We start from the raw sequence: 19,935 nt of genomic DNA, 5'->3' as shown, positions 1-19,935 counted from the left end.
TTCAGTACTGACGATCACGTGCTGGGAGCTCAATGAAGGAAACCAGCAGTGCCTCTCAACTGGGGTTTGTTTTGTAGCTGCAAGCTGATCTGGAGTCATGATGAATCTGTTTTCCTGCATATTCTACTAAGCTATCAAAACACATGTTGACATATAGAATGTCTATGAATACAATAGAACCTTCAGCAAACAGCTGAACATTTTCTTCTGCCTGGAGGGCTTGTACTAATCCATCAAAAAAACCCCCCAGTAATGCTAACCACCTCAGATCATGAACTCATTGACTACTCATTGTAACTTCAGGCCCATGTCCTTCCTTGCTCTGGACTCACTGGGTTGCCTCTTGGGACTCAGCAAGCCCACAGATAGAAAAAGGGTTTCTTCTCTGGGTTTCCAGCAATCTTTCTCTGTGGTGCTGGGGTACAAGCTGTAGTCTTGAACTATGTTTTTCCTTGGAGGTTTCCTTTCTGACAAGTTCATGTTTCAAAGTTTCCTTTCTCAGAAGTTTTCATGGCTCTCCTGCCAGTCAGCAACAGGGTCTTCTATCTGGCTACCTCTTAGTTTTCCTGTTCTCAAAAGACCTTTTTATAGCTACTCCTTTCTAGAAACATATTTCTGTTCCTGATCATGGCAACCAAGAAGCTGCCATGCAAATGGCACAAGTCAAAATGTTTCCTACATAAAGCTCTTCAATCCAAGGTGTGGTTTCCTTGGAATGTTAAATTTCTTTGATTCAGATCAATTTGGGGGTGCAAACATAACATGAATTTCAAAGTAAGAAACAGATTATCTAGATCAAGAAAAAGAAAAAATTTCTCCCTGGCTTCTAGTGGTGATCAGAGGAAACTGATACACTCAAAGCATCAGAGAAAGTAATTTTGAAATAACAGATTGTCCCATGAGACAATATTTAGTTGTTTCATCTTTTGATTATTTTGCAAGTCCAGTGATTCAGCTGCAGATTTAATACTCTTCAAGCACACAGAAACACCACAATCCCAATCAGCTATGGGGTTTTTGGTCCAGTTTAGTTTTAGAACCTACACTGGTCACCGAAGAAGATATGCTTTTGACTTCAATTAGGGAGAAACTGGGCCTCACAAGACGTGTTTGGAAAGATATTTTTCAAGATCTTTAAACCCTACTTTAAAAATAATTCTTTGGAAACCAGATCATAGAGGTTTCCTTGCCAAAGAAACAATTTTTTCCTCCTTTCTGTAGATGCACAGGTTTACTGGTGTAGGGGTGCTCTTAAATTAGCCAACTGAAATTGTTTTATATAAGCTTGCTCTAAAGCAGGGGAAAGAATAGTAAGTTTTACTTGTTGTTGCATTTTTCTCTGCTTAAAAAGCATTTTGCACACAGATTAAAGGATGAAAGCACAGATGAGGAGGGTAGCTTAGGAAACAGAAGACTGATCAGTCCTAACCAGGATTTTTTAGCAATCCAAAAGTTAGTGTACTCATACAATCCTTGAAAGTGTCATTAATTTAAAAGTCAACCTCTTTTGTTAGCAACCCAACTCAGCCATTTAGTGCATTCCTCCAAGCAGCCAGATGTTTGATAAAACATTTTTGGAAACAAACAGTATTCTTCACATTAGTGGCAACAAAGATGAGAGGGCAATTTTGAAAGCTTCTTTTGTCAGAAGGTTTTTTTCCTCTCATCATGTGTTCTTAATAGGTTTGGATAACATCCAGTGTCCAGCCTCTTATCAGAACCTTTCTACCTTTTAGAGTCCTCCTGCACTGATGGATAGCCTAAACATTAGCAAGCTACCTTATGTTGCAATAGTCATAGCTTGGCTTCCTCTGGTAAACCAAATGTCATTTGTTCCATTAAAAAAAAAAAAAAATCCCTAAATCTATAAACACTCATTTACAACCTCAACACTACTGAATGGCTTTCCTGCAGAAAAACAAACAGATCCCTGCTTGAATTCACTCCTCTGAGACATAAGCCTGTGAACATGAGTAACCCTTCCCTTGCAAGCGATCTCCACACTGTAGCCCACAAGCTGCCTGCTCTGCATGAAGGTAGTTCATGTATGAAGGTCTGACATGGGCTGCACTTCATGGCTGGAGGGCAACCAATTGCAGTGGGGATTTTGTACAATTTGCCTCCATCTTTTCCCATTAGCAGGTCAGAAGCCTGAGGAAACACTTGAGTAAAGAAATGAAAATCCAAAAGAGAGTGAGTCTGGGAAGGCCTTGAAAAGGATCAGGAAGAGAATTAAATAAACATCAGGCAGGAACCAGTGACCCACTCACAGGAGTGGATACACCCACAAAAGTAAACAAAATCACTACTTAGCACTGCTAGAAACAGGGCATTCCCTCATCACCTGTATCATACCATCCATGAACAATCATATTGTAACAGCCATCAGCAAAGCATTGAGAGGGAAAACATTTATTGTAGGAGATGACACACTGTTTGCAGTGGCCTCTTCTACTCCTCAGCTTTGCTTGTTGGACAAACAGCATCTGTTTGGATAAAAAACTTGCTATACGCTTGATTTTTGACTCAGAGTAGAGTCTGGCTTGATTAGAAAATAATAAATTGGCACAGAAGCTGAAGTTTGGCACACAGGTTGAATGAGTTTTGTAAATGTAGCTGCATTAATGAGGAAAAAATATTAGACATGAATAGTCTGAAATGCCACATATCCATAACTTAAACATGCTGGTTAATTTAAAATCCATTTGTAATCAAAAGACTTTTTAGAAAAAAAAAAATCTTTTTTTTTTAATACTGTTCTACTGATATTCCAAAGAGTTGAAAAGTATTTATTTTCTGTGAAAATGAAATCATTCCTTATGGTAATTCTGTAATTCCTGGTTCCAAGTTAAATAACACACTCTAACTTTATTGGCTTAGTGAGTCTTTCAATTGCATCACCCCAGCCAGAGGTGACAGCCTCATGCATCTCATTGGAATTTGCCTGGCCCATTCTTGTGAGGCTACTCAGATGCTGAAGTCTCTAAATGTTTTTCCAGAATCCTAATTTACTTTTATGAGGGAATCAAATGAGAAATAAGGCATGTTTAACATCCATTTTCATCATGTTCCTCCTTATTCTCTTCTTTATTGGGATCAAGCATATGGTTTCCTGTTACTGCTTTAGAGTTTAGCACAATGATCCTAAGCTCAGAGATATTTGTTGATCCAATACACTTTTAGCTTCAGAAATCCAATGGTGGAAAGGAAAAGAAAAGCAGGGAAGTTGCTGCAAGTCACAGCAGATGGATGGAAGGGCTGTGGAGGTGTTCAAAAGGCTGCCTTAACAGAGAAATCATGCATAGAAACCTGAGTGGATATGCCATGCACTGTAATTTAATATATTCCACATATAGCTAGAGTGGAATTCACCTCATTGCCCTTTAAGCATCAGCTAGAGAACAAGACACACAAGCTCCATGTAGTCAGTGGGCAGGAAGAGGCACCTCATCTCACCTATCCAGGTGATCTTTGGACAACCAAGGCTGCAGTCTGTCTGTTTGGAGTGTAAGAGGCTGGACTTAGAGGTCTAATTTAATGTCATTCTGTGCAAGTCATCTTCTGCAAATTTCCACACATCTTGCCAGTGTTTCAAACAGCTGGAAAAGGCCAAATCAAAATTTTTTTTTCCCATACATGGGAAAAATTTTCAGGCAGCAGAGTAGCTGGAGAAGCTGAATGAGCCTTAAAGGCTGAGAATTAACTTCCCTGGCTATTGGATAACTCATTCTACCTGAGAAGAATGAGGAGGGATAGGGAAAAGATGAGACCCTGAAGCCAAGAGGAGGAAACTATAGTGAGCATATTTATTAGCCAAGGGCAGATAAGTACATCCTTCCTGTTCTCAGATAATCCTGAGCAGACAGCTCTTTATTGGCACAGTGTCCTCAGCCCTTTTGGATACCCTGGCTACTCTCTGAGAGGAGTCAGAGCAGCCTGGGGGGCCTGCCCTGCCTCAGCAGACAGATGTGAGCCAGGTTTACTTGTGCGGTTGACAAACTGAAGCAAGTTTCCATTTTCCAAAGGGTCAAGTCAGAGTAATTCCAGCAAACACAGGGAAGGGAGAAGGCTTTTGCCCACTGAGCAAGTCATCCCAATGATTTTCCTGACCACAAATGGCAAACAGTTAAGTAAGAAGCATGTTAACTTGGGTGTGTAACCCCTCCAAAACAACAAGGAAGGAAAAGCAGAGCTTCAACTAAAAGCACTGCTTAGCATAAAACCAGGGAAGTTAATGACTCCAGCTCAAACCTTCAACCAGTCTGAGCAAATAAATGCATTGCACATGCATCCCTCCTGAAATCCGGACACAGGACTGCCCAAGGACCTATTCTGGGAGAGCATCACCAGGATAGAGCAGGCTCTGGGTTGTTTCCATAGGCTCTGGTGCAGTTTGGCACCATTGCAGGAGACAGAAATCCTCAGTAAGTTTTTGGTTAACTAACATTTGTATTATAAACAGTGGGTAAAGGATGAGGAAACAGGACTTGAGCAAACCGTGAGAAAATGCCTTTTAGGCTGAGACCACAGCAAAAGGGACTCCTCATCAAGGCAACTCTGATATTTCAGATTCCTCTGCTACACTCTACTACAGCCAGGCCCCAGTGACAGAAGAATGCTCATTAAAGTAAATTCTGATTAGAAAGCACTAATTTCAGTAACAGGGTTGTTGTTCTGCTGCTTTCAGATATTTTCCCAGAATTGAACTTTGGAAATTTGAGCTTATGCAGAAAGCACACTGAGAAGGTGCTTTCCCAGACTAAAACATAGAGATTGGCAGAGATATTGATCGAGCTGTCTCTGGAACAACAACAAGAATGACGTATTGATTTCTCTGGAGACTGGATTATATATTGATTATGCTAGCTGCAAAGAAGAGGCCTAAGTAATGCTATCATCTCTGGCTAAAATGGTGCTCATAAAATAGTGAAGTCAATAGAAAGGGGCGATGAAAAATCCATCGAGTCAAAGGGTAAAGTCCCAGGGTAATTAATTAAATGGCAAAACTCTCCTTGGCTCAAATAAGGCCAGGATTTCTACTTAAGTATTTAGCATCCTGAAAAGTCTCCTAGTAGGAATCCAAAGGACACAGTGAATAACGCTTTGAGCAAGTAAATAATTCCAGCCCATCTGAATCCCTGTAATACACTGTGTTCAGACAGGCACTTCATTCATTGCTTACTTCAATCTGGTCATTAATGAAATGCATAAGGCTTAGAAAAATCTGAAAACTAGCTGTGGAGATAGCTGTTGGACCAAGCCTTAAGGGATCATCCACTGCAGCCTGTGAAAAGAGAGACTGTGGTGGCCTTTAGCAGCAAGATAATGAGCTTCCAGAAGGAGGGAGAAGAATTGCTGGATAAAAGTCACATAAGCTGAATTTGTACAAGAAAGGTAACAATGTAGAAAAGAGTCCCTGAAGGCTCACCTTTCAAAACACAAAGTCTCTAAGCCTTGTATTAAACTCTGCAGATTGCTTTACAGAAGCCTAATGTTTCTTTCATTCCGAGCTTCCCTTCCAGTGACATTCAGCTTTTGTTTTGGTCGTTCCAAAAAACTAATTAGAACATGTTCCCTAGAAGGCATTTAGAAAAACTAAACAGTTAGAGGAAGAGGTCTTGGTACTTGAATCCAATTCTTGGTACAGTATGACCTGCCCTTCTAGGATTCAGCCAGAATCATTAAAAAGTAACACACAAAACTTTTCTTCTGGGAGATGGAAGGCTTCAGTTATCAGCAAGGATGGCTCAGTAAGAAGCTGAAGTTTTTATTTATTTTAGTGATGAAAATAGGAAGAGAGAAAGAAATCTGAAGGAGAGAGCAACTGAAGGCAAAGATCCTTGGCATCAAGATTAAAGTAAAGGTGTACAAGAAAAAAAGTGCACTTTGACCATGCAGAGAGCTGAGAGAGGGTGTTTGTGAGCAGGAGCCTGGGCCCAGCAGCATGGCTTTATCCAGCAGAAGGCCTCATCTATCATTTTAATTTCATCTCACCCATATTACATAAATGCTTTCATCTCCATAAAGAACTGGTTAGACAGAAGAGCACCTATTAGCCAGTACACAAGTGGAAGGTCAGGCACTGCTGATCAGCCAGTTTCCCTTTCACAGGATTTTTCCCTCCCTTCCTTATCCTATAATTGTTAAAAACAAAGACATATTTTCACTTAGCAAAATACCCATTGCTAAGCTTAGACTGCAGTAAGGATGTTACAGCTGTGTCCAGCTAACCTCTTGCAGCAAAGAAAGAAATTGCAAACATGGCCTTTATTCTGTGCCTTTCCTGGAGGAAAGGAGACTGAACAGGAATTCAGATAAGAAAACCAATGCTGTTGCTTTCCTTCATATTCTGTGAAATATATTAATGGGGATAACAATGCACATTACACATCCTATTCAGTAACATTTTTTAGTGCCCAGCTGAGTCCAAATATAAACTATAATGGCATATGGAGACTGTCTTAAGAGCCTTTTCAATCAATTTAGTTTTATACAGTGTCTCTCAAAGTATCTCAAGATGATTTACAGTGAAAAACAGAGAAAATAACGGGCTGGTGATTTAGCACTGTAAGGCAGGAAGGAAAAAATGCTGCATGGAGATGTAAAACTAATTTATAAGCAGTACAAAGGTAAAATCTCTGGCACAATCTCTGCTCTTCTGGTACAAGCAGCAGCCAGGCCAGGTTCAGTTTAACTCAACTGTTCATGAAGCACTGAGGGCTTTTCTATCTACAGACACAACTTGAACCTAAAACTTGAAACTCATTACTCAGCTGTTGAGATTAGAAAAAGCCAGGAAAGAAATATTTGTGACACATTAATTTTAGCAGTTTTACCATCATATTTCACAACCTCAAATTTTAGACTTCCTGTGGATTGGACTTTTGCCCTCTGGGTTTATTAAGTCAAGAAGGCAACTTTAAAGGCCTTTCTCATGGAAACCCTTAAAACCTCTCTTGATGAAGCAAGAAACCTTGATCTTGCCAGTGTGGCAACCATTATGCTGCTCCTGTTAAGCAAAGGCAGCCTGCAGGTGGAGTTCCCTTCACATCTTTAGGCAAGAGAAAGGGAATTTCTAAGTGAGGAACTGCATACCTAGAATCATAGGGCAGCCCAGGTTGGAAAGGACTTCTAAAGATCATCTGATGTGACTTTTCATGGGAAAGGGAGCCTAGATTATACTCCCTAGCACCATGTCCAAGAACATCTTGAAAACCTCCTGTGACAAGGACTCCATCACATCCCTAGGGAGGTTGTTCTACACAACATTTCTTTTAGAGGCCTAAACCAGTGGTTTTCCTTCCAGGTGCCAAGACACAGAATTTGTCATTGCTGTTGCTTCTATGCCAGGGTGATGGTGGAAGCCTAACCTACTCGTGCTTGGTGTCAGCCATGACAAAGACTGGCAAACCTCTTTGCAACTTCCCCAGCAAGCAGAAAGGGGCTGTCCAGGATGTTAAATCTGCAAGAGAAGAATACCTTAAAAAGTGTATCCCCACTCAACCATCCTGGCAGGTGCTGAGGTCATTGAGCAGCCTTGGGACTGATGTTAAAAGTTCTCACAGGGAGCTCTCCACATGCGAATTCACTGCTCCCACGTGTTCTGAGTGCTAACAGCACAGCACAGTGCAGCCCCATCTTGCTGACAGTGACTGCGTGAGTCACATGAGGCTGTAAGTACTGGGGAGATGTCTGTTCATCTGGGAAAAAAGGTGTTTTCTTTCCCTTTCTGCTCTGCAAGTGGTATATGTTTTCTTAAACAAAGTGCATGTTTCCTATGCAAAAGGAATGCACTCTAGAATGATGATGTACTGACACATCATATGTTAAATATGTATGACATTTTAAAAAATCTAAGAGCTGAAAATAATTTATAAATATTAAAGAGCACGAAGTCTACTTTTTGTTTTCATTTTGCTTTTGATCCCGCACTCTGGAAAAAACACTTTTCTCACTGTAAGACTGAATTATCTGTCCAAGAACTAAACCCGTAATTTTATTCTACCAATCAAGCTGTATGTCACACTATTTTGATAGCAAGACAATCAGGTTCTTTGAAGCACAGACACACACCTTCTTGAAAGAAGCATTCTGAAAGCTTTGGAATCAGCCACAATTTGTATCTTTCAAGGGATGGATAATTGGATGGGGAAATGCAGCTCCTAATGACAAGAGGGCTTCTTTGCTGGCCAGAATAATATTCCATTAGGATGTTTGGGTTCAAATTCATCCCTCTTGACTGCAAGCATCTAACCTAGCTTCAAATCACTACTCATGGCTTAAAATCTGTCCTTTGGAGGTTCTTATTTCTCCTGACAAGAAAGGACAGGAGGCCATCTGAACTCCTAACCTGAGTAACTTAGGTATCTTAAAAGAAAGTAAATTGATCCAAGCTTTGCTCTAGTTTTTTTAAATATTTGTTGTGTGGGAGAGCTGTTAGAGAATCTAGCATTCAACCCATTGCATTCTACCCACTCAAACCTTGCCTCTAGGAAAGTATTTTCTGGGCTTAAACATCCCTCCAGGAAGAAGCAGAATTTTCCCATTAAGAAAAAAAAGTTAATTGAGACCAATGCATATGTAAAAGCACCACCACCAGGGAGGTAAATTTAGATTATGAGGGAAGGAGTAAAATTTTGTGTTTCCTTCTGCCCAAAGACCTTAAGGCAATTTGCAAACACCAGAAAAGTTTCAGAAGAGACTGTAAATATCCAGTGTCCATTTTATATACTGAAAAAAAAAAAAAAAAACCAAACCAAAAAACCAGGCACATAAGTCAAATATGAAGTGCAGAAGTTTCAGTATGTCAGAAAATTGAAACTCCAGGGTCTCAGTAATTTCCCTTCCTGCAACACCACCACTTTTTCTTGATGAAACAACTGCTCTCAGATTAGACATCACTGCACATTCACTTACCTCAATAAACTGCTCAGAGTGCTTCTGCTGCACTAAGGGATTCCTGGCAAATGGACAAGAGTGCCATGAGAGAGAAGGGAAGGGATTTGGCATCTGGAAACCTGCCCCAGACTGGCTGAAATGAAGCAGTAGCCTCTGTCTCTCACTTTACTAGCCCTGCTCTCAGCAAAGTACCTTTCTCCATATCCAGATGAGCACTAGAGCAGTGGGAAATACTTCCCTTCAGTATTTGTCCCTCGTTCCTCTGCTGACAGAAATTTTAAGACAAATGGTGGCTCTGGTGGAGTTAAAAAGCAGTGGAACTTCATGCCCCTACAGAATGGGCAGCAGGATCTCACACTGGCAGTGCTCAATGGCTGCACATGAAACTGGCCAGGCTCAGTAAATGGAACCAGATCCCAAAACACAGCCTGAGATAACTGAAAGTATGCACTGAAATTTATTGTAGGAAAATGACTGACTGGGGAAAAAAAAATGGTCTGCTCTGCCCCTGCACCTCCAAAACATATTGTACCATTTAAACACTCTAGAAAGGCATCTGCCAAAAATGCAGCCAATTCCCCTGAAGGTCAGATGTATTTCTCTTGTAAAACAGTTGAAGCAGCAATTGTATGTCTCAACTGCTCTTGTGAAAGCAACTTAGGAGAAATCCTAGGATTGTTCTTTCCTTTGAAGCTGGATGTTGATTGCTTACTGGCAGTGACTTTTGTTGCAAAGTTAAACATTGTCAATCAGCTAATGATCAAAACACCCCCCAAAAAGGGTGGTTCTGGTACAGCCTGTCCAAAATTCCCACATCTGTAGCTCTGTTTGGAGCAGCATCCTGTGGACACAGCTCCTACCATGAGCTCCTCGCCTACCAACATCCCCAAGAGATGCAAGGGTGACAAACCCACAGCAAGGGGAACAAGAGTGGTGAGAGCATCTCCAAACCATGAAGCCCCTTGTTCATCTCCAGATGAATTAAGTCCCAGTTAGCTCAAGTTAACCTGAAAAGTCAATTTCTGTATTGGATTATAATTTCTTTTTCTCTCTCTGCATCAGACCTGCAGGTTTATTCACTGGAGACTGCCACCATAGATTTTAGGGCTCTGATTTACAAAGCCTATAACAACCTTGTTTAGCAAAGGTGTGCCCTGGAGCATGCTTTCAGTAATGCCACTTTGGATGCCCCTTACCTCTGGGGTGAGGTATTTCATCATGATTTCCTTTCCTTTCTCTCCCAGCTTTTCATCTGGAGCAATTTCATATTCTGCCTGGAACAGATTAAAAAAAAAAGTCAATATTTGCACTCATATTTCACCATTATAACTTTGTTTTGGATGTTGCCTTAAAGGAATGTCCTGTCTGAAACATCAGAAGCATAAATACCTTTTTTTGATGGTATTTATCCTGTTAAAACATTTCCACTACATTTTAACTAAAGCCTAGTGGTGCATTTTCTGAGATTATGGCTCTTAATTACCAATAGAATGCAATTCATTCCTATTCCATAGCCTTGCCAAGACAGCTTTCAGAAAGCATTCGGTGTCTCCAGATGGCAAAACTACTTGGGTTTGCTCAAAGGGAAGATGGACACAAAAGATAAAATTGTTCTTTTGCCTAGTAGAGAGAGGGAATGTGTGTTAATTTTTGCAGTGTTATTTCAAGCCCCAGGTGAGCCCCTTCAGTAGGCTGTCTTTTTGATTGAATAAGTTCTTATTTTTTAGGTCTTCCCCTTGTTCTGACACGCTACCTGCAGAGCAGAGATTTGCCCCACTTTTCATGATCCCTCCAGAAGCTGATCTGAGAGTCTATTCCTTACCACCAAGATAAGAGAGACCATTGAGAGAAGCAGACACTGAAGGCAAAATTCTCTTTGACTTCCTCAGTGCCTTAAAAAAAAAAAAAAAAAAAAAAAAAAAAAAAAAAAAAAAAAAAAAAGGAGAGCACCACATTCCCTTCCCTGAAGTTTATCTGAATTTTAAAATTCTGAGTATTCTATAAATTGTAGCATTACTGCCTTTTGATGGGTTTCAGGACAACTTTTACATAAGAATCAAAGGAAATATCACTTGTGCACCACAAAAACATTAATCTAGGGAAACCTGGATCCATGGCAGGCATTTGAAAGGAACACACACTGCATGGCACACCAGTGCCTGAGTGACAAGTTCTTAGAGACATTCCCACTTGGTACTGCCCAGGGCACAAAGCTTTAGCTTTGCGATCAAAATATTTTTCCAGAAACATATATATATAAAAAGAAGACTGCGTAACAGCTTTGATGAGTGCTTGTATTAGAAAAAGGATCCCAGAAAATCCTGCCAAACCAATCAAGTAACCTGGTATAAGCTGTCTGCCGTGATTAATGAGGAGGAATTTTAAAAAATAAAACAACAAAACCTCGCAAAAAACCCGACAACAACAACAACAAAAAAACCAACCAAACAAACAAAAAAACCACAAAAAAAACCCCAACAACCCCCCCAAAAAAAAACCAACAAAAAAAACAACCAAAACCCCCAACCAAACAAAAAGTAAATCAGACTGAACACTTGGAAGAACACATTTCAGAACTCTTGCCCACTGGAAGATGTATTTACTGCTCTGAGCTTGCTGCAATAAATCCAAAGGCAGGCTGTAATGGATATCCTAGCTAAGCAGAGCTAGGAATGACATAAAACCACAATGTAGTAATAATGCTATTACCCATCTATCTGGGCAGTGCTGATTTAGCTATTGCAGCTTAATTCTGAGGCTATATATTTATACACACACAGCAGGTTGCTTGAACAGTCCAGAAAAATGCTCCTGATTTGTTGTGGGAAATGACAATCACTGCAAATAGCAGAGAATCCTGTACTGATGATGATAAATAGACTGAAAGCTAAAAACCACAAGTGCACTGCTTCTGTTTTAGTGACCAATTTGAGGATGAACTGATTACCTTCTTATAAAACTTAATACCAGGTTTTTTTTTTAAAAAAAAATAAACCAAAACACTTTCATCCAATTTCCTGGCCTTTTGGATGGTATCTGAGCATGGGTCATTTCAGCTTTTAAAGCTCAGTCACTCTCAAATGTTTACAGCATCTTAACAGCATTTTTCTCCATCATTCCTTGTTAGGGAATAAAGCAATGGCAAGAGTAACAGCATCATTTTTTTATAAGGTCAAAGTTGCGTCTTTGTTGGACCTTACATTTTATGGTTTGGTTCGCAAATGAGGAGTTTTTCACGTAAAAGAAAACAGAAACAATGTATCTTAATAGAAGACAACAGAAACAAGGTATCTTGGTAGAAGAAAACAGAAACAATGTATTTTACTAGAAAACATAATCAATGTATCTTAATATAAGTAAACAAACACTGTATCTCAATAGAATAAACTAGTGTATCTTCACAAAAGAATGTAATTGTACTTAAAAACTGTCTACAAAGAAAGGAGAACTCCTTGGCTCTCCAAGAAGACATCTGGGAGACCTTCTGAGTCCTCCATCCAATGCTAGTTATAATTTATCCGATAATAACCATTTATCTTCCCTTTATTTGATTTCAGGCTCTGAATCCTGGTAATATATTAGCTCCCTAGGACACATCACCTGACTCCAAGTCTTCATCTACAATGTGAATGCACCACAAACCTATCAAAAAATTCAGTGTCCTTTTGCCACAGATATCCCAGATCTATCAAAAAATTCCATGTCCTTTTGCCACAGATATCCCATTAGATTTACACACCAACCAAACTGTGCTACACACAGCAAAACAGGACAGACCAGGACGTGACAGAAGTTCAGCAGGAAATTGGATCTGTGTTTTGAAATACAATTCCTGATGGGATCCAACATATGCAGAGCTAAATTCGCACACACACACACCTACAGAGTATCTAATTCTAATCCAAGGTATCTGGGAAGGAATAAAAGGAAAATTTAACTACACTTGCTTGTGACTTCCTCAGAAAATACGACATTGTGGGGAAGGTTGGAAGTGACAGACAAGGGAGGGTGTGAGAAGGAACCATAAACTCCAACTGTGACCAGTGTTGATTTCACTGTAGCTCAAGTACCAGAAGCCCATTTCACTTTTGTCACAGTTTTAGCCAGTAACCAGGTGACAGATTATTGCCCCATTACCCTCCCTGGGGAAGCCAAAACGGGGAATAAGAGAGGGAGACTTTAAGGTTGGGGGAAAAGAAGCCCAAACACCAGTGACAGCCCACAGCAGCCTTGGAGCATCCAAGCCGGTCCTGCCTGCGGAGGCAGAAGGCGACTTGTCCCAGGGAACATTCTCCAGGAATATATCCCCCTGTCCCTCTCCAGTCCAGCCTGAGGTGATTTCTCCCTCAGGTGCCATTTTCTTGGCCGTGCCCTGGGCAGGAGTGCTGTGATTGGTCCATCTGGGTCACCTGACTCACCTGCCTCTCCCCTCAGGCACCTCCACAACCCAGGTGGTTCCAAGCCTGGTCCGATCCAAATCATTTTGTTACTAAATCCATTGTTATTTCACCACCTTAGAACTACACATTTCCAGCCTGTTGCCACGGGAGTATCGCCGTGGCAGAGAGTGACCGCCCCACACCCGCCGGCCTGGGAAGCATCCCAAGGCCCTCAGCCCTCCATCTTGTGCTCCAGTCACAGGATGCAGCATTCCCTTCCTACACCAGACCCAAAAGCAGGGATGCAGCTAGCAAATCCCTGATCATCAGCAAGAACTTCTCTATTAAAAATCCACATGGCACCAAATATCTTACTTTGATGAATCCAGGCAACTCTTGAGGCTCCTGGAGTCTCAAGGGCTTCTCCATGCCCTGGTTAGGTCAAGCGGGGCCCTAATTCAACCCTCATGGAGGAAGGGAGGATTTATGATCACCCCGATGATGAGGGATGGGCTGCAGGGAAACTCCATTTATGATCACCCCGAATGCTCAGGATGAGCTGCAGCAAAGCTCTTTCCATTTATGATCACCCCGATGATTAGGGATGAGCTGCAGGGAAGCTCCTTCCATCCCGATATAAGGACATGGGCCGGGCGTCATTTGCTGCTGCCTTCCTACCCTGTGCTTTTGTTCTTGGGGTATAGCTTGAAAAATAAGTGAAAATTGCAAAAAACAGAGCCCAAGGGATGGCTCTGAAAATCTGGGAGAACTCTGTCTCACCACAGGTCACTGTAGGATCATGGCACAGTCACAAGAGTTGGTGCTTTGTACCGAACAGGAGATTGAAGCAAACTCCTAGCAGAGTGGTTTTGGCTACTGAGTTTTGGACCCAATTTCAGGCATTGGAATGGGCTGCCCAGGGAGGTGGGGGATTCTCCATCTCTGAAGGTTTTTAGGAAGAGACTGATGTGGCACACAGTGGTAAGGGATCAAGGGTAAGACTTGATGATCTCAGAGATCCTTTCCAACCCAGATGATTCTATGAACTTCACACCACTGCTTTAGCAGCTCCCACCACTCCCAGATTCTCTCTCCGCTCCATCTCCTGGTCACTCCTTCCTCTACCTCCAGGTTCTGCCCCATTATTGCTCTGTGCTTGAGTGCCTGCCCTTCCACTTGCCTCCACTGGAGATTTTAAATCTGTGACTGCAAATTGGAAGGCAAGATCCAAACAGCTGGGGTTCACAGTAACTCGCATTTTTTTAAATGAAAAGTGAACTTGGAAACCATATTTTTCATATCGAAATGCGGGGCAAAAATAGCCCTTTTGACTGTTTAAAAACACTTTCTGAGTTAATGAGTTTGTTGGTATCAACAAACTGGCATTTCTGATGGGAAAAGCCTTGAACAGCTTTAAGGCACTCAAACACAGATGGTTTATATAGCATGTAAGGGACTTAACCAAATGACATCTCCCTAACAGCGAGACAGGGATTTTACAAATGGCATTAGATGGATGCTCACTCATCCTTTTACCCCAGATAAGTGTAATGTGTAGTCAAGCATTCAGCTGAAAAGCCCACCTGAGGCGATTGTACCTCTCACTCCTGGCCAAATGCCCTGATAACACAAGCAGAAAATACGTGGAGTGGGAATATTTTCTTCCAGAGGATGGAGTGACTACAGTGTAAAGAAATAACATCATACAGGTTAGAGAGAAAATAATGTAAGGTTATTTTCTCCTTGACTGGAATTAACCACATTCTCCTCTGGTCAATCTAAATCTGTTCCACATTAAAATGTTAAAAGCCCATCTCTGGAAAACAAAACCAAAACAAAAATTAGGAATGTGAGTAGATGAAGCAGGAAAGGGAGTCCAGAAGCTAAAGTCTTTGTTAGACTGGCACACAAGGAGGAGAGAAGAGGAGAGGAGAGGAGAGGAGAGGAGAGGAGAGGAGAGGAGAGGAGAGGAGAGGAGAGGAGAGGAGAGGAGAGGAGAGGAGAGGAGAGGAGAGGAGAGGAGAGGAGAGGAGAGGAGAGGAGAGGAGAGGAGAGGAGAGGAGAGGAGAGGAGAGGAGAGGAGAGGAGAGGAGAGGAGAGGAGAAAAACATCAGGAGCGAGCACATGAGGAACATGCTGTTGAGAAGGGGACATGGACAAGTGGTCCCTGCTGAATTTCCATGTTCTTGTACTGGAGGCATGGGTTGTGGGGAAGGGAACACACCTTGCTAACAGATTCCTTACAGATCTGCCTTTCAGCACAGGAAATGTATCCCCTCACACTTTATTTCACCAGCCATCTTTCAGCAGCTCCAAAGTTGTATGAAGTTGCTAAAATATTTGTAAGCACAACAAACTGTTCCTTAGGGCTGCACATGAATTCTTTGCTAAGGGCTTATAGGGGAGCTGATTTAATCATAAACCATCTCTGTTTAATGATAATAGTTTATGTTCGCATAGTTCCTTCATCTGAATGGCTGCATGAGGGTTTGGTGAACTATTTCTGGGAGATCTTTGTGCTTACGTGCACACAGATAAGCATGCAATGCATTCAGAGGCAGAAGCTGCAGCCAGTGGTACTTCTTACTGGATATTTTATCTAGCCAGGTCAGGACCTCTGTCATGAAATTGTTTGCACAATATCCGTAAAAAGAGATGGCTCTCTGGCTTTATAGCCTTACCGTAACGGCGAGGAGGTTATTGCTGCCCCATTTCCCAGCAGACAGACAGACAGACAGACAGACACAGTGGTGGCTCCTCACTGGTCCCACAGCCCTATTGGGAAACCAACACCCTCAGCTTCCTCAGCACTGCATTGCAAAGCTCTGCATCTCTTTGCTTTTGTTGTTTTTATAATTTGATGTTGAGGCCAAACCATGTCTGTTTGCAGCCTGTTTTACAAGCGATAGATGGTGGCTAATTACCCAAGCTCTTTTCTTGGAAAACATCTACAAACTTCAAGCTTCTTTCATCTCAGTGACTGGTTGAAATTGGCCAAGGTATTCACAGGTTTCAGAGGGAACTGACAGATATACACCTACATGCATGCAAAATTTAATGACACAAATCCTTTTTTCTTCAGAAAGCAGCCTAACAACCGCTTAGCTGCACAGACAAAACCCCTCAGATTGCTGCTGCTATAATTGGATTTGCAGGAGAATAGATCAGACCAGGTTAGTTATTTCATCCAACAGCAAATAAATGAAATAAATATCTAGCAAAGAGGAGATACAGTTATTTCCTTTTTATGTATTCTGTTCTCCAAGGTATGGTAGAATTTTACCAGCCTTTGGAAACCAAGGGGTGAGAGAGAGTTTGCAAAACAATGGCAATGGAGGCTGTTGGTTGAGTGTCTGACTCAGGTTCTGATTTCCTCTCAGAAGCCCAGATCACTGCTTTCTTTGCAAGCAGTTGAGTGCATTGATTAAAAGACTGTATTAAAAATTGGGCAGCATCAATTTCTGGCCAGTGACTTACAGTGTCATCTGGTGAAGTCACTTAGCTCTGCTCCATAGAAGATTGGTGGTTCTAAGTCCCAATGAGCAAACATCTCTGTGAGCCTCTAGTGAACACCTACATTTTCTTCCATTATTAATTTTTTTCTCTTGATTTGGTATAATACAAAAGCTAAGTTTTGGATCTTGTGTTAAAAAAAAATAACTTGTCAAAAGAAAACAGAGGCTCATGGCTTTTTCTGCTCCAGGCTTCTTACAGCAGGTGGTTCCAAAAAGTTTCACATTCCTGGTGGTCTCAAAATACGGCTGTAAAGTCAAACTTTTGGTCCCATTATAGGACTTTTTTGCCTAATGCAGGACTTGGCCTGAATCCCACTACTCACTCAGTGCAGTGTGACCCTGCTGGGTGAATTTCAGTAGCAATCATCCGATTTAATGGCTATGAGCTGTGCTGCTTGACCTAAATGTTGCCTAATGCAGGGATTTTCAGGGGCTGGAAGCAAGTTTGTACAGAATTTGAAATCAATAGACAAAGGAGGCTGCTGTTAATTAGTGTTAAAATGGAAAGAGAAAGAATAAATATACAGAGCTCCACACAGCCAGGCATTTTATCCATGTTTTGCCAGTCTGAGCCTAACCAGGAATAGATCACTGGCACAGTGAAGGTACAGAGGGCATTTCCAGCCTGCAGAAGCAAGGTGGGGGTGGCTGCACACCCCTGGGGACATCAGTCTGGGATTGCTCAGAGAGGAAGCTTTAAAACAAGAGCGGTGACACCTGTGCTACAGGGATGCTGGGGAGGACACGGAGTCTGAGTGCTTGGCACTGCCCCGCAGGGCTTCCTGGGACTGCAATGACACAGTGCCCTCCATTCCCACAGCTGGAGGGAATTCCCCCAGTGCTGCTGGGAGAAGCTGGGAGATGCTGCTGGGCAGTGCTGCAGCTGTGAGCCCGGGCCAGCCCTGAGGTTATCACTGGGGCTGGTGACACTGGGGACACCAAGAAGGACGGGGGATACAGAGGTCAGCTGGAGTGGCTGGTCCTGAGAGCCTGCTGCCAGGAGTGTGCAGGGCTCAGACAATGTGGGCTTGTTCTCCCCCAGCCCCTGGGCACTGCTGGAATCAAAATGTGATGCCTGCCACTGCGAGGAGGCGTGAGAAAAGAAGAGAGTCTTGCTAACCCTCTCCAAACTGGGGATGTATCTGTCTGTGCTGTCTGAAATGAAAACCACTCGGAAAAAAAGCTTTTGTTTTGCTGTCCCTGAAAGGATTTCTGTGGCTTCCAATAGTGATGGCCATCACACATCTCCTCAGGGCTGTGGGTATCACGAGTTACGTGGCTTTTCTGCAGGAATGTCTCCCTCAGATGGGTGTGTGATGTTTAATCAGTGGCAGACACCTCGTCAGGAGATGGTGCAGGACAAACACACTCAGGATACCCAAATTGTCCCCCTGCTTGTTGGCCTGGAGCACAGCCAGCCACACGGAACATTTGCCAGGTGTAGCTTTGCATACCTTAATAGCTAAACCTTTCCACTGGGGAAAAGTATGACAGGTGTTGGGAACATCAGGTACAAGTTGTGACCCAAATTGATGGGATGTTAGCAAAATTGATGTGAACAGGCCTTTATCCAGTGCTTTCTGAAATGCTGTGGATCTGCTGTAAATACTGCAATAAACCTGAAGTGACCGCATGTCCTCTACCATGCCTGATACTACTTCAGTGCAATGCTTATATCTGTCTATACTTCAGAATGACTTAACCAGAGCACAAACAGAAGAACCTTTATTCCTTTTGGTTTGCATCATTTTGCTTTTTTCTGTCAGGGTCAGAGAGAAGCCCCCTGGAAACTCACACTCAGCAGTGACAAGTTCATCTTCCTTTCTGGTACAATTTAGACTCTTAGCTCCTCAATACCCAACCTTTCTGCAGGCCCCCAGCAAGAAAGCCACTGAGAGGCTTCTGCTGGGAGCAGCTGCTCCCACTGACTCTACACATGGCCAAGTGCTGTCAGCTTGAGAAAGAGCATCAAGTCCCTCAGGGTTGCTTGGGGTCAGGCTAGCTGATAACTCACTGGGGTGGAAAATGGAAGAGATTTGCTTCATGGTGACTTCCACCAAGTCAACCACTGTACCCTGCACCTCTGTTTTTCTATTTGAAAAACGGGGATAAGAATCAGGATGTCCTTTGGAAATCACCCTGAAGTCTGCTGATGAAAAGGCTTGGCAAGAGATTGGTGTTGGTGTTATACTCCTCATCTTCTCTTGTCAGCCCATTCATCATCTTCCCTTCCCTCTCAGCGCCTCCCAGCACTGCAGACTTCACCCACATCAAAAGATGTTAGTCACAGCAGCCCAGCTGCCTGGGAATTGACACAAAAGGAGGCTGTGCCAGCTGAGGTGTCTGTCCTTCTCCCTTTCCAGTGTCTCCCGTTCCCTGAGGCTGGGACCCACCCCACATGTAGCATTTCCCCCTCTTCTGCCAGCGCTGCCGGGATGCCAACAAAGTCAGCCCCATGTGGTGCTTGCTCAGGTGCATTAAATAGAGACACACGCCCACGAAACAGTGATTTCTTGGGGTCAGGGGAGTCTCCTCTGTCATGGGAGAGCTGTGAAGCACCCCAAAATATCACAAGAATTGACTTACCACCGAGTCAAGGAACCTAATGCAGCACTCAAGCTCAGGTCGAGTTTCACAGAACTGCCGAAAGAGAAGCCTTCCAATCGGCTGCTTTTCACATATGCTGCAGTAATCTCTCTCTAGAGGCAATAAAGAGAAGAAGAGAAGCATGAAAATGAGAAGAGCTTTGCCTTTTGGGTTGATTAGGAGTTTAAAGCATTGCAAGTGAGTGCAGAGAGATGACCTCAAATCAGAACTGCTGCCTTCTCCCCACCACTGTGCTTCAGGTGTCCAAACACAACATGTAATTAATGGCCATAAGACACAGGAGAGGCTCAATTTTAGGAAGCTTGTGTTGGTGAAATCCTCACAAAATCCATTCAGTTCTTATTGAAAAATAATTTCACAGTTTTTGGTGGTGGAAATATCTGCACTCTGCAAAGGTACTGCTCAGCATGGGAATGTGAGGGGCAAATTACAAGTCCTTGAAATGTGAGTCATACATTAAAGGGTAGGGAGAGATGGAATTTGTGAAGACCTTCCTGGATTCTTCCTAGATATGCAGTAAAGTGCTTCCAGTCTCT

At 42.5% G+C, this 19,935-nt stretch overlaps 1 protein-coding gene across 4 annotated transcripts in view; it reads right to left on the bottom strand.

Moving 5' to 3' along the window:
- The window catches only part of GRK5 (G protein-coupled receptor kinase 5), a 167,033-nt gene that overhangs the window by 41,986 nt on the left and 105,112 nt on the right, over positions 1 to 19,935 (bottom strand). For all 4 annotated transcript variants that reach the window (XR_011726875.1, XR_011726877.1, XR_011726876.1 and 1 more), the window contains exons 3-4: positions 19,379 to 19,491; positions 10,095 to 10,172 (exon numbers count right to left, since the gene is read on the bottom strand). Coding sequence is in view for 1 of the 4 variants with exons in the window: in XM_071749532.1 (XP_071605633.1) it covers positions 10,095 to 10,172; positions 19,379 to 19,491 (191 nt within the window). In the remaining 3 variants the exon portion in view is untranslated. The remainder of the gene's footprint in view (positions 1 to 10,094; positions 10,173 to 19,378; positions 19,492 to 19,935) is intronic.

Source organism: Heliangelus exortis, chromosome 7 (assembly GCF_036169615.1).
Source record: "Heliangelus exortis chromosome 7, bHelExo1.hap1, whole genome shotgun sequence".
Taxonomy (NCBI): Eukaryota; Metazoa; Chordata; class Aves; order Apodiformes; family Trochilidae; genus Heliangelus; species Heliangelus exortis.
Note: the sequence above shows the minus strand (reverse complement) of the source record. Positions and strands in the feature narration are given on the sequence as shown.